The sequence below is a fragment of the Pecten maximus genome, chromosome 10 (assembly GCF_902652985.1).
Source record: "Pecten maximus chromosome 10, xPecMax1.1, whole genome shotgun sequence".
NCBI classification, from domain to species: Eukaryota; Metazoa; Mollusca; class Bivalvia; order Pectinida; family Pectinidae; genus Pecten; species Pecten maximus.
The window spans coordinates 6389730-6405058 of NC_047024.1; the positions used below are offsets into that span (position 1 = coordinate 6389730).

A 15329-nucleotide genomic window follows, 5' to 3' on the forward strand; every position below is an offset into this window, starting at 1 on the left:
TATATACCAGTACTACACTGAGGTATAGTTATATACCAGTAATACACTGAGTTATAGGTATATACCAGTACTACACTGAGTTATAGTTATATACCAGTACTACACTGAGTTATAGTTATATACCAGTACTACACTCAGTTATAGTTATATACTAATACTACACTGAGTTATAGTTATATACCAGTACTACACTGAGGTATAGTTATATACCAGTACTATACTGAGTTATGGTTATATACCAGTACTACACTGAGTTATAGTTATATACCAGTACTACACTGAGTTATAGTTATATACCAGTACTACACTGAGTTATAGTTATATACTAATACTACACTGAGTTATAGTTATATACTAATACTACACTGAGTTATAGTTATATACCAGTACTACACTCAGTTATAGTTATATACCAGTACTACACTGAGTTATAGTTATATACCAGTACTACACTGAGTTATAGTTATTGATAACAGAAAAGATTGAATGATGAATATTAGAGTTCATTATCGAGAAAGTATTTTCCCAAAGAAACAAAAACAATCTATTCACTTATATGTTTCTTCTTTTATTATTTATTTAAAAAAATAATTCTTTATAAAATGATATTAACAAACATGCAGATACTTATGTACATAATTACAAACTGTACATATATACGATATGTTGTTTTTAATTGTCCGTTGCTCGCATGAAATACACATTTTCAATCGTCAGTGTTTATTTACATTGAAAAGTATCTCATTCGCACTGTTCACACATCATACAATCAGGTTATCAACATTTACAATGTTTACACGAAGACAACATAAGGTAATCAACATTTACAATGTTCACACGAAGACAACACAAGGTAATCAACATTTACACTGTTTACACGAAGACAACTTACAATAACAACTTACAATCAGGTTATCAACATTTACAATGTTTACACGAAGACAACATAAGGTAATCAACAATCACACTGTTCATACGAAGACAACACAAAATCAGGTAATTGACTTTCATCAATATGAAACAGCATATCTTCTTTACTCACTTATTCAACTCTGAGATCAAACATAAATGTTAAAACGGCAGTGACAAATCTGAATCAAATACAAAACCTCTTTTTCCGGACTCTTTAGCATGCGGTGAACATGATTTTAACTCGCTGAGAAAAATAGTTCGCATGTGATCGATATGAGACAGAACTAGTAATGATCAAATACTGTTAGATACTGCTAGATACTTTATATTGTAAATAAAGATCATATAAGGTCAACGTGATTTAAAGAGTCAGAGCGAGGCTGTATGAGCAGATATGTTGAGACATTTCTCCCTCCCATTCCCTAAACAAATCACATACCCAGTCGTTCCTTTCAGTACATGACTGTAAACGCTTAGGTATCCAAGATGGTTCCGGAGAATTTTGAACAATCATCCGTGAACAGCAACAGTTCATGCACAAGCGTCTGTCCATATTATTGCATTGTCCCAGCGATATTGTCATTACGCTACTGTTAGCATTTAATATACAAAGCAACTGCAAAAACACTCTCATATTGCACATATCAACTTAGAACAGTTCCTATCATTATTTTTGCAGACTTTCTCTTTCGTCAACTAGTGACATGCTTCATTTAGATTAAGCTACAGGAACCTGTTGTATGTTCGCTGACCTGAATCGATGTAAAGTGTTGATCAGCTTTCCATGCTTAGCATAAGCATAGATGGCACATCGGACTTTGCAGGTGAAGATGTCACCACTCTGGACCCGATAACAGTCTCACGGTGTAGAAAATACACAATAAACCTCTCGTGTTGCTTAGAGAGCAAATCGCCGCCTGTATTCCTTTGGGACTTTTTTCCAGTTGAATTTGTATACTAGCCTTGTTCCATCCTCGCGTCTCATGAACCCCGATTTGTAGTAATGTCTGTAGAAAGATAAACATATATTAGCGAAAATACACATGCTTTTTAACATAGTTTGATATACTCTTTTCCATTCCATATTAAACCAGATCAATTTAAACACCGAAGAACAACAAACAATGATTAGCAGAACTGATTTACCATAATGACCATTTCCCCAAAGCATTTGTCTCTTTACTATATTTGTATTTACCTAATTCCACGACTAAGCTTTTCAAAGTTCATGTCATTTTTTCGCTTTTTGGCTCCCCACATTTTGCTGATTTCTGCTGTGTCCACGAATCTGAAAGTCCCTTCCTTGCAGCTTATCCATCGGATGTGTTTCTGTTGCGCATCTGCTAGCTCGTCCAGCAGAAACTTCCACAGCAAAATGTTTTTTGCACCTGTAAACCAAAAATCATACATGTGTATACAAATTATGTACGATTTGTAAGTATACATCATTATGTATCATTATATATACACATCATATAAATAATCATATACCGAAAGGTAAACAATGAACACAAGTACCGGATACAGGCTGAAGGAGTGCATGCGGATGTCCTTTTCTGACACTTAACAAACCAGTTCGGTGGGGGGAATTCTGTTTAAATTTTTATGATATGCAGCGTGGGATCGCATGATATGTTTTGTGTATTAATGTATATCCTTACTGATTACAAAGTTTTAATGGAACAATTTGATGAAGTAAATGTATTTTGAAGACTGATGAGAACCTGTTTTAACACATCTAAAAAATAACACTAATAATAGAATCACGTGATATATAATTTACCTCGTTTTCCTTTTTTGACAATTGCCTCTGACTCCTCGTCGTCGTCATCGTCCGATACACACTGTCGCGTGGTGGAGGGGAAGTGTTTCGTTGTTGACTGTACGAGCTGATCAAAGCTTGGGAGAGTTTGGTTGTTGTAGGATTGGTAGACAGGGGACGGGATGTGGGGTGGTACGTAGTTATCGAAATGTCCGCTTCCTATACTAGAATCTGTGTCTAGATAATCATCGTGTTTGCCACACGGCAGATCTTGTAAATCCTCATTCGGTATCATTACTGAAAACATACATTGTTGGATATGTTAGATATTATTGAGAGTGTAAAAATTGTAATATGGATGTCAAAAAGAAAACAAAATATCTTAAATTGACAATACATGGTATTAAAACTTACATATTAAACGGACATAATGGTAATTACCAATATGTTAAACTGACAATTATATGACATGAAAGCTTACATATTAAACGGACATGGAGGTATATACCGATATGTTGAATTGACAATTACAGGACAATACAGCTTACATATTATCAAACTGACAAGGGGCTAAATATCAATATGTTAAATAAATTGACAATTATGGTACATTAAAGCTTACATAATAAACGGACACGGGGGTATATACCCATAGGACAAACACATACAAAGAAAATATCGAATGGACGAAGAAAATAATCCAGATAATTAACTGACATTAATTTTGTTAAAAAAAAAACCCACACACACACTCGTAATATAAAGTTATTATATATAGATATTATATATAGATATTATATATAGATATTATATGTAGATATTATATATAGATATTATATATAGATATTATATGTAGATATTATATATAGATATTATATATAGATATTATATATAGATATTATATATAGAATTCTAAACTCACCACTATCAGTATCCGACTCGGAGTCCATCGCTACATAATTCGATTGTTGTGTCATATTTCGAAACTCACCGTTATCTGAAAAAAAGTATGGTTCATATTAATATTAGGCACAAACGCTTTGTTTAAGTAATGTATTCAAATTGCGTTTGGTTATGAAAAGTGTCATGATTAAAACAACCTCTTCTAGAACCAATGAGTGCATTATAACGTTGTTTATCAAAATGTAATTCCCCATTTAGCCATTAACTAGAGGGACAGATCTTACAAACAGATCGAATGATATCATTGTAAATATAAAAATACAACTGGCATGAAACAATACTTAATCTCCTCCATAACAGGATACAACATCACGTGATTTGTAGCTCCACAATGAGACCTATTTATACTGACCTATTTGACCTGTGTATGTCGGTAGTATGAGGTTTATGAAATCATGGATTGCCGGGTCCGTGAGAGGTTCTGGGGAATGAGTCTGGAAATCTGGAAAACAAAATATGGATAATATAGTTTGACCGCTTTTATCAAAATATCAATCGTGTGGATTACAGTGGAAATTTCGTATGATCGCTATCAGTGCTTATTGGGAAAAAAATGTAGATAATTTGCCATCATCTTAGCATTGTTCAACACATTTTTTTGTGTCCGCATTAAATCAATGAGCAAAACATATATTCTTATTTCAATCTAATTTTTATCTTTTTTTACAGTTGATGGTTCAAACAAGAAGAGTAGCCTAGCTATTAACAATCTACCAGGTGAACGACTCGAGATATCGGGAAAGTGTACGATTTTATACATCCGTACCTGGATCAAAGTCGTTTAGCGTTGGCCATTCACCATCTGGGTAAGTATAGCCATGTCTGTTTCCGTCATACAGGAGATCATAACCCGTCTGATTCTGAATTAAAAAATAAACAGGTACAGGTGTGGAGTAAGAACTGCACATGAAGCCATTGTTATTTCAATTAAAACATGCCCAAGTCTGTCACTAATTACCGATTTTAACGCCACTCACATTCATCATGAATTCCATATTGCTTTTGATAATCGTATGTTCTTTTGTTTGTTTCAGAAAATGTTTAAGGCAAATTTAGATTGAATTCGTTTCATTTTTATACATGTAATATTAATCAGAATACTTGAAAAAAATAGTACGTCAATGGTTTACACTTTTTCGGCATATGATACAAAATAAAGCTAATCTGTCGGTTTATACGGACTTATATCTGACTTTAACGCGAACTTCACTCTTTTATTTGTCAATTTAAATATAAGATTTTATTGGACGAACTTGTACTCCTTTTATTATTTCAAATGATAATGTTTTCCAAGAGAATCCTTTTTTACACAATGAAAAACTGAACATAGTTAAATTATCGGGTTCACGTATGAAAATAAAGTGTCCGACATACCTCATAGCAGACCTGGTAGTTGATTATTGTACTCGCGTCCATCGCTCAACTCGGCAGCAGCACCTGTGTAACATATCAATATCGTTACTGAAAATCATTCCATATGAAGTAATATAACGAATGTCATTAAAAACGGAAACCGTTAAAGACAAAATCCACGAAATAACATTGAAATACGAAATAAAATAAAGAAACGAAATATCAATAAAATACAAAATATCATTAAAACACGAAATGTAATTAAGATACAAAATATCAATAACCTACGAAATATCAATGAATTACGAAATATTCTTAACATACGCAATTAAAGCACTTATCATCATTAAAAACACTGCATATCATGTACACAATGGATATCATTTAATGGACGGAACATAATCTAACACAGTAAATAGAAGTTAGCACACCAGCGGAATATCATTAAACACTGTAAACATAAATAACCTATTGGTTTTAATTAAACACTGTAAACATAAATAACCTATTGGTTTTAATTAAACACTGTAAACATAAATAACCTATTGGTTTTAATTAAACACTGTAAACATAAATTACCTATTGGTTTTAATTAAAAACACTGAATACGATTAGTACATTAGATTAAACACATTCGATTTGGACACTTTCGATTAAACACATTACATTAAACACACATTATATTTAACGCCACAGCTGAACTTATTATGGTGGCAAAAAGTTTATAGCGAAACCATTTGAACTTGAATGCAATAATGTTTAAACTAACTATTTGCTAATTGTTTTCGTGATCTCGGAAATACCAAGTACACCGGTTTACTGTAAAGCGATACATAGCCTCTCTATTGCAACACCTTTAACCACTGTGTACAGGTAAACAAGGGGCTATCGTCTACCCGACCTTGACGCAGTTAGCCTACTGCTTTTTAAAGATATATGAAATCACTGATGCCTTCTTACTAAGAAAACATTAAACGATCAGACTCTATAAATAGGACCACTGGGAGTTACCCAACGTCACTATATATTATGTGTTGAACGCGGCAGTAAAGCTTATTTAAATATGGATTTAGAAATAGACAATAACTACAATTACATCATACAATTGTTTCTAAACTTATCCCACAAATTACTCCATTGTCAATCATTTAAAGCATTTTATACCTATCACAATCTTTCGGACAATAACTGTAACTGATTTGTGGTTACGTAAATCGGGCGATTTATTTCGAAAATAAGAAATATTTAACAAATACTGTACATGTATCCCCACATGCTTATCTTAATTGTATCGTGCATGTTTGCCATCTCATTATCACAAAACAACCTAATGCGTATGGTATGTTCTTATTTCAAATATTTCATTTCCAATCAATCAAGACCACAAATATATCGTTATACCGTAAAAGACACGCTAAGCCTAAACAGTTCAATCTCAAGGAGCTAAGAATAAAGACATTGATGACAGTTTGTATTATCATGAAAATGGCTTATATCATTTAAGCAAGTTAAAGCAATGATATAGCAAATGTATATAGATATGAATATTGAATTCTGTTTAAAAATAATAGAATGCATAAAGCAGATACAAAATGAGGACATACCTGGAATATAACATGACGCTTGGTATAGAAATAGCGGCTTACCTGTACGTATTAGGTATCAGTGTGCAGAGAAGCGGGCTACGCTGTCAATGAATACTACCATCGCCCGGCGTGGTATTTTTATTTAGCGAAAACCGGAAATCCCTAGCTTTTGGGGAATCCCCTGACACTTTACACACACATGTGCACTAATACATACGTGACTCCGCCCTCAACGACGCTTATTGGTGGATCGAAATATTATTGAATCTCAACTATTATAGTATCTACTTAAAAAAAATATGACCCATGGTAACTGTCTTCTATCAATTCCAAAAATAAAGTATGAAGTTCAAAATATTCTGTAGAAATCGTACAGTCTTTAGCAATTGATTTTAACGTTTGATATACGTACATGGAAGTTAAATCATCATCAAACTCGCGTACGCTCATATAAACTCTGGAATGCAGTTATTCCATCATAACCGAGCTGACGTGATATACTGTAATTTATAAAGATAACGGATATTTATATAATATATGTAAATCAAATGCCAGTGCTATACACTAGTATCTCACACAGTTGATAAACTGGACACGTTCAACAATATTCTTCACACAACCTTATCGTAATCAATGCAATTTAAAAACAGAAATCTTTACTGAAACCGTAGTATTAAATACATCGTATCCAATACATGTCAAAAGCTAGTTGTTTCATGTTCAGAAAAAAAGGTATTGATTTTAGAATTATATAACACTGGTCCACGAAGAACACTTTGATAAAAGTATTTTAATTACTAAGCGATATAAAGTCTTTTTGGCATCTTACTATGACGATGTGCATATGTAGGATGGGAATACGACAACGAAATACAATACGTTTATGTCATATGTTCGAATCAACATTAAAACAATTTATAAAACAGTTATATTATTTTATTGGGTGTTTAAATGATACCACCTTAAAGAAATACCACAAACATACATGTAGATTGCCAAGGTGAAAAGGTTTATCTTATAACCTCTGCAGTTATTGAAATGCATGCTTGCTCTTTACTGTGTATAGCAGTCGCCATTGAACGCTTAAAGCGTCACAAATATAATTTAGTTCACTTCGTAAGAATATATTTATGTTGTTCATTTCGCCCTGCATTATAAACATGACTTGCCTGTATTAGAATCCTGAAACATGTCACTTCGGGAATCAATGCTTCCCGTCTATCTTAACCGTCGTCGTCATTTTGTCGTTAAAGTGCATACATTTGTTGTGGTGATAAGTCCCCTAAACGGCGTATCTGTTTTAATTAGATACTTATTTCCGTGGCTTTTGCTTTGACTCTGAAGACTGTAATGCACGTAAGTGAACGAAAGTTTCTCGACAACTAGCATGGAATAAATTAGGAAACTTGGGTTAACTTTAATTTTAACATTTTGTTGCGATAGACTTATTCACGTTCACATTTTTTATACATTGATAATAACGTTATTGTAATAATCGAGGAAAGCTTAAACAAATAATGGCTGCTGACAATTATTAACATTAAAGTCAAGAATGGATTGGTTTTACTTAACATTTAAATTGTAGTAGGTTTCACATGAGAACTGATTTGGTATTACTGCTTTTCATCAGACCTTAAAATACAATAAAAGAAAACATTTTCTTTCCAATACTATGTTGGCAGCCATTAGAGAATATTTCAATGGTAGGCAAGTTTCTTATGGACGAAATTTGCGTATAAATTACAAATCGGACGTATAAAACGGCGTATATACTGTGAACAGGTTAAAACAATCTATAAACTTTTAATAATAATAATAAATGCATTGATGATACTATGTATATTAAATTGGGAGGTTTTTTTTGGAAGATGTCCTGATTCAGCATGGAATGGTCAATAAACTAGTTTACGGCTGATATCATGTATATTAACATAGTGTCGCCGAAACGGAATGCCTCTGTATTCAAATTGCCGAGTTTGTTTCAAATCGACGAAACTTGAAATGTTTCAAAACTTTAAATGACATACATTTGGTTCGTTGTCCATTACACTTGTTAAGAAACTACATATACATGTATGCTGTATTCTACTTCGTGTACGTGTTGTCGTGACTGTATGTGGGGTCCCTAGCCGAATCGGTGATAATTTTCTTCCGTCCTTCGAAAATACTCATTCTGAATACATGTTGTTGTTTTTTTCGTTTCCTTTTTGTATGCGATGAATCTGTTATTTTACTGTCGTTTGTATATAAAATAATATGAAATATAGCCATATGTTTTGGCCCCATTAGATAATCAACTTGTATCATACTTTATTTCGTAAACATGGTAACTTCAGTGTCTCTCCACGTCAACATATTGACTCTAGCGTGTGCGTCATATTATATTTATAACATAGTCATATTGCATAATACCATAGCTTAATTATAAGAAAAACATTATCATACAGCCGCCATGCTGTATAAAAGTTTAACAGCTTTACATCTTTAATCAGAAATATAATGAGTGATATACACGTGAATAACGGTTACAGAATATATCTGAAATGTACGGGTTTTTTCAACCCCCTAGGTAATGAGAAATAATATGTGCCGACAAAAATAACATGATGTCATTCAACAAAACAATCAAGTTACAGCGACAATTCAATTATGTAAGGTCAACGATGTGTTCCCTTAAGATATTGCCATGATATTCAATATTTGAACAACCCGGCGTTATTAAAATAGGCTGATGGAAGAAAAAGAAAAAGAAACTCCTACCCTAACTTGTTAACGTGACAGAGAAATATCAAACCATTGTTGTGATACCTTTTAGTGTTTAGCGATACTAAGAGTCTCTTCTTTGACAACAAAGAATATCACTCCTTTGGTTGGATATTTATCTAGCACATCCTCAAGGTACGGGCAGATTATATTAATTCAAGTATCCATATTACCGACATTACGTACTGTGTATTATTATTTTGTTCTTTGGCCAGTGCTAGAAACAAAATAAATGGTATGAATTTCAGTTTCAAATTTTAAACGGCGTCATCAAGATTATAATCATATTAACATCATGTTCAGTTCACATCGCAAAATAATTGGCTGGAAGTTCACTCTCTTCCATACACAACAGTCATCATTATATAATAATTGCTTTGAAAGCACGTATTATTTTTTTCAACAGGAAACTTAAAGGGTCATTATACCAGAAAAGTCTCGCGTACCTGGAAACCAAAGGGAAATATTCTTGTGTTGTAATGTGACCTTATTGAAATACCTTATCAGCGGTGTGTTGAAATCGTGGTCAGAATTTAAAAAACATATTCAATTCTTCCTGATTAAGAGTTGATTTAGCATTTTCATATTTCCTTGTATGTTAACTATTATATATTGCGATTAACATCAATATTGGACGCATCGCTATTTTTAAAAATGATTAGGAAAAAGTCAACCCTTTTAACAAGCTGCATCCAGCTTTCTATATGAATTAATATGTTTTTTTTATATATATAATTGCAAGTAAATGGTCGAATTCATTTTTATGTCTTAAATGTATTCACCATTGTCCCGAATTCTATATTGTTCGTTATAAAACAGTACGTGTAGGTGCAGATTTAATAAAGATAATATCATGTAATCATTTTTGATTGAAAAATAACATTTTCTACATTAAAACCGATGTACATGTAGTTAAATGGATATCTGAGTTATTTGTTTTAATTGAAATTAGTGAAATATTCATGTACCATCTTGGTTTATGAAAAAAAAATTAAAAAAAATTAATCATCTACATGTGTACAAACAACGTCAATATATTCCAGACGCAATGAATTCTTTCTGATATAGGCGTCGTCTCCAGCCAATTCATCCTGGTTGTATTTTATTTACCCGGGTTCAGGGGTACCTTATTAGTCATGATAAATAGACAAAAACTGATGACGTCAATGATGAACAACAAGAACTATGCATTTTTAACACTGATTTATAGCATACCTGAGTTCTCGGTAAAATTCTAATGATATGATTTAATTGAACTTGATTTTGTCAGTAAACGAAACAAAAACAAAACAAACAAACAAACAAGCAAGCAAAACATTGCCATTGTTAATAGAGATTCATCGCGTGAATAAAATGCGTTTTCAGTTTTGAACAAATACGCGAATTCAAAACATGCATTAGAAGTAATTTGATTGCATAAATGCAGTGTATTGTTATAGTTCTATTTTCATCAAATTAAATATTAATAATAATAGCAAAAATAGATGGAGACTGCAAGTATTAAACGAGTAAAACGCATGTAAATATGTATGTGCTAATCAAGCCGATATGTCCCTATTTTCTGTTGTTTTAGGGTAACATTTTCGACACATATTTTGACCCTGGTATATCCTGTGATCAGTCACGTACCACTAGTTCACGTCGTCACTGAAACATTGTCCAGAAATTATGAAAGTAGTATGCCGTATCCATCACATGTTGGGATGTCATTGTCAGATTTAACGAATGATAAAAAAATATAATGTCATCGAGAACACGTCAAAGATACGAGGTGTTCCGGTTGATAAATCGAATCGTCATCGATTCTTTCCCGCGTGCCTTCTTCAAAGCAATATCTTCTAGGTGAACCTTTGAGATGGTTGTGAGGGTGAGTTTCAATTATTCGCGATGTTATCATTATCAATTTCTCCTTTACTCCTAACATTTGTACGCAGATCATAGAAAATATAAATCATAGGCCTCTAAATGCCATAACTCCTTTATATATTGTCATTACCAATGTTCACATATTTATAGATAAGATTCATAATCTTTTTCCAAAAAGAGACAAAATTAGAGAACTAGCAAAACAAAAACAGGATAGCACGTCTATATACAGTACATAAACAAAAAAACTCCAAAAGGAAAAAGGGCTTCCGAAAATGGGACAGAACAGGAAAATACCCAATCATCAAATACATATGAATGTCAATGTTCCCATCAAGCTAGTATCTTAGGCCGGAAGAAAAATTAACAATAAACATTCATTGTGTTAATCTAGTAATTGTTAAGTCAAGCTAAGGAGAATAAGAGCGTCTTTCTATAGATATATCACATTTTATTCCATATATTCATAAAGTTTGATTGATTCCAAGGCGGGAAGAACTCAAGTATAAAATATGTATCCCTTTTTACATGAAACAGTCAATAATCAGAGCCTGAATTTTCATCATTCATACGTAATGACATAACAAGAGGGGTACCTTGACCACAGCACTGGACATTTATATTATTTATATTTGTGATGTCATATCGTAATACCAATAGTAATACCTTGACCACAACACTGGGCATTTATATTATTTATATTTGTGATGTCATATCGCAATACCAATAGTAATACCTTGACCACAACACTGAACATTTATATTATTGATATTGGTGATGTCATATTGCCATACCAATAGGGGTACCTTGACCACAATACTAGATATTTATATTATTCATATTTATGATGTCATATCGCAATACCAAAAGTGATACCTTGACCACAATATTGGACATTTATATAATTGATATTTGTGATGTCATATCGCCATACCGATAGGGATACCCTGACCAAAATGTTGATTGTCTATATAACTGATATTCGGATATAATCTTTATCATTTACATTTCTGTCTTTATTCCGTGAATTATAGTCACATTAAAACAATAGGAACAAAGAAGAAAAGTAGGATCGAGAGACTTGTTTTCATTTTTCCGTCTGAGTGAAACACAAGCACAAAAAAAATCAATTCAAGGTTTGTCATTCTATTAAAACCTTAATTGACACCAATAGTAAGTAAACACAAGACGATACAGAATCCTGTATAAGTACGCTTGTCCTTTTTGGGGAAGCTTAAACTTTTGTGCAACAAAACGTCGTGAAATAACGCTTCATTCGTATAACAACGCTACATTTGTATATGTATCAACATCGCATCGGTACAACAGCGCAACATGTTTTGATAGGTATCTATTTAAATAATACTTACTTAACCAAGAGACTAATAAATCTTCACTATGTGAACTAAGAAAAGACTACGCCAGGTATGAGTTAATTGGCTCGTCTCCACGATAGGAGGACACTTCGCCATGTAGGAACATTATGAAGGGCGTAAATCTTGTAACATTGGCCCAACCTCACTACAGCAACTAACGAAGAGATTTCGCAAGGTACTGTATGAGTATTATTAAGGAGGTATATCTAAAGACTGGTCTTTCATCACTTTGTACTGTGTATGACATGGAGTTTTATCAACTATAGTGACGTTTTAAGTGTCAACTATGTTATCAAAACAATGACAAAAGTAGCAGAGGTGGAGAGCGGTATCCGAGTGATACCTCCATGGTGTTACAACTGACGATTCGCTATCTCAAGTATTAAAGCGTTAGCCTTTTGAGCTTTTCATCATTATTGATCTATAGTATGTGTTCCGAAAATCTTACCACTTAACGTGTTGAGATTGCTTCTACTATCTGTGCTTACAAAGATGTGCTTTGTCACACATTGATTTGTGACTCGTGATATACACTGTAAATATTCCCCATTACAACCTAGTTGTTAAATAGATTATAGACTTTAATGTGTAAAATGTCAAATTGAACGACACGCCATACTCGTAAATGTAAATATAGTGTTATTCTGATTTGGTCAGCAGTGTACTAACTGATTTAATAAAGACATATATTTTTGGAACGATTGTAAAAATTCTCAATTAGAATTTTGCTGAACAGATTTATCAAACGTTATCAATATTAAACAAATGATTAATTATAAGAAATACCAATTTTACGTAAATATACCCTTTTTATATAGAGGTATCTTACTAGTATTAAGTTTAGTATTAGTTTAAGGATAGCATAGAAACGTTCTGAGTTGAATAAGAAGAATTCCATGAATCTTATTTTTATACATGATATTGAAGTGTAAACAAAACGGACTTACATTATCAAACTAGATAAATCTAGAACATTAATTGCGGAAACATGCTGACCAAAAACCAGGTGTTGTCGAAGGACAAAAGCAAGAAAGAGATTGATAAGGAGAAGATTAACTATTTAGATCCGTCCACAAACTGAATTTGGATATATTCTAGACACTAGGTCTGTCAATAGGATGGGGATTTAAAAAGGACTCTCGACACAATGTCCGTCCACAAACTGAATTTGGATACATTCTTGACACTATGTCCGTCCACAGAATAGGGATTTAAACGAACTCTCGACACCATTTCCGTCCATAGACTGTGAATTTTGAATTGTGGATTGTTTTCACGAACGTCAACTAACCAATAAAATGTTAGTAAAATAACGACACCGCCAAACAAAATGAGCTATAGTGTTTTAAAATTGCGACTATTGTGAGATATTTACTCGGTATTCGGAATATCAAAAATTGTTGAAACCTTAGTTAGATACATGATCTATCAACTCACCCGCTGATTTTCACGTGCGTCATCCTGTATCATGCTTTCCTAAAGTTGTATCTAATTGATAGGTACGTAGATATAATCAAGTGTATATCATTGCTTTCGTCTTAATGGATGTTTTCAAGGAAAATTTACAAGTTTATCGTAAAAGGAAATGAGCTAAAAACTGACCATCGGTAAGGCGCTGTAACCTATTCTCGTAAGGTTTTAAGTGGTATGACTGTTTTATTGGCTAATGATTTCACTATCTTAAGACACACAGGGTCAAAGATGCTAGATTTTTGTGGCATATAAACACTCTACAGCTGTTTGAAGCAGTGTGCTCTTTGTTTATTTATTCATATTGTATCCATTATTATGTTTAAAATTTGTAATTCACACAATCGGATTTACAATTTAGCAAAAATGATCCAGATATAAATTATCTTTATAAAATCTCGGTAACGCAAATGCAAAAAGTATGTAATTTTAGTGAAAGGTGATTGAAAAAAAAAACAAACAAACAAACAAAAAAAGGAGGAGATACCTTCACGTCAATTATATATACATGAAGAAAACTAATGTTGCATATTATAGAACATTATGATATGTTTCTGTCATAAGCCAGCAGGGTTCGTTGTGAAAAGTCCTGGTAATTACAATTATAAAAAGTGTCAACTGAACGTTTCTGACCTTAGTAAGATATGTGTGAGATTTGGTTTGGTTTGGTTTATTTTGTTTAACGTCCTATTAACAGCTAAGGTCATTTAAGGACGGCCTCCCGTGCGTGCGACATGTATGCGTGTGGTGAGTGCGTATGTGTGTTTTGGGAGGCTGCGGTATGTTCGTGTTAAGTCTCCTTGTGATAGGCCGGAACTTTTGCCGATTTATAGTGCTACCTCACTGAAGCAAACTGCCGAAGACACCCAGCATCACACCCCACCCGGTCACATTATACTGACAACGGGCGAACCAGTCGTCCCACTCCAAATATGCTGAGCGCTAAGCAGGAGTAGCAACTACCATTTTTAAAGACTCTGGTATGTCTCGGCTAGGGGACAGAACCCAAAGCCTTCCTCACAGGGGCGAACGCTCAACTAAAGGCCAAAAGTGAGGCATTGTCAAGGGAGACATTAGGAAGAAGAAAGTTGTTCAGAAAGAAGAGAAAAGATAAGATCCCAAATTTAGTCGCCTCTTACGATCATGCAATGAGGGCAGCAGGTACAATTCTTACGCCCTACCTGCAGGGCTATGTGTGAGGTAAACTACTTTGACACGTTCAGCCAGATAGTATATCTGAACGTCATCAACAATATTATCGCTCAAGCTGTATAATGC

The 15329-nt window shown here is 33.3% G+C and overlaps 1 protein-coding gene across 4 annotated transcripts in view; it reads right to left on the reverse strand.

Moving 5' to 3' along the window:
• Positions 1 to 547: 547 nt before the first annotated feature.
• The window catches only part of LOC117336083 (transcription factor ets-4-like), a 40010-nt gene continuing 25228 nt past the window's right edge, over positions 548 to 15329 (reverse strand). Inside the window, exons 1-8 of one of the 4 annotated variants that reach the window (XM_033896452.1) lie at positions 6637 to 6696; positions 5012 to 5074; positions 4404 to 4497; positions 3990 to 4079; positions 3597 to 3671; positions 2696 to 2971; positions 2111 to 2300; positions 548 to 1919 (exon numbers count right to left, since the gene is read on the reverse strand). In XM_033896452.1, the coding sequence (XP_033752343.1) occupies positions 1811 to 1919; positions 2111 to 2300; positions 2696 to 2971; positions 3597 to 3671; positions 3990 to 4079; positions 4404 to 4497; positions 5012 to 5053 (876 nt within the window). In that variant the 5' untranslated portion in view covers positions 5054 to 5074; positions 6637 to 6696 and the 3' untranslated portion in view covers positions 548 to 1810. Of the gene's footprint in view, positions 1920 to 2110; positions 2301 to 2695; positions 2972 to 3596; positions 3672 to 3989; positions 4080 to 4403; positions 4498 to 5011; positions 5081 to 6594; positions 6614 to 6636; positions 6697 to 15329 lie in introns of those variants that run through there. The other 3 variants (XM_033896453.1, XM_033896456.1, XM_033896454.1) reach the window with 3 other exon arrangements.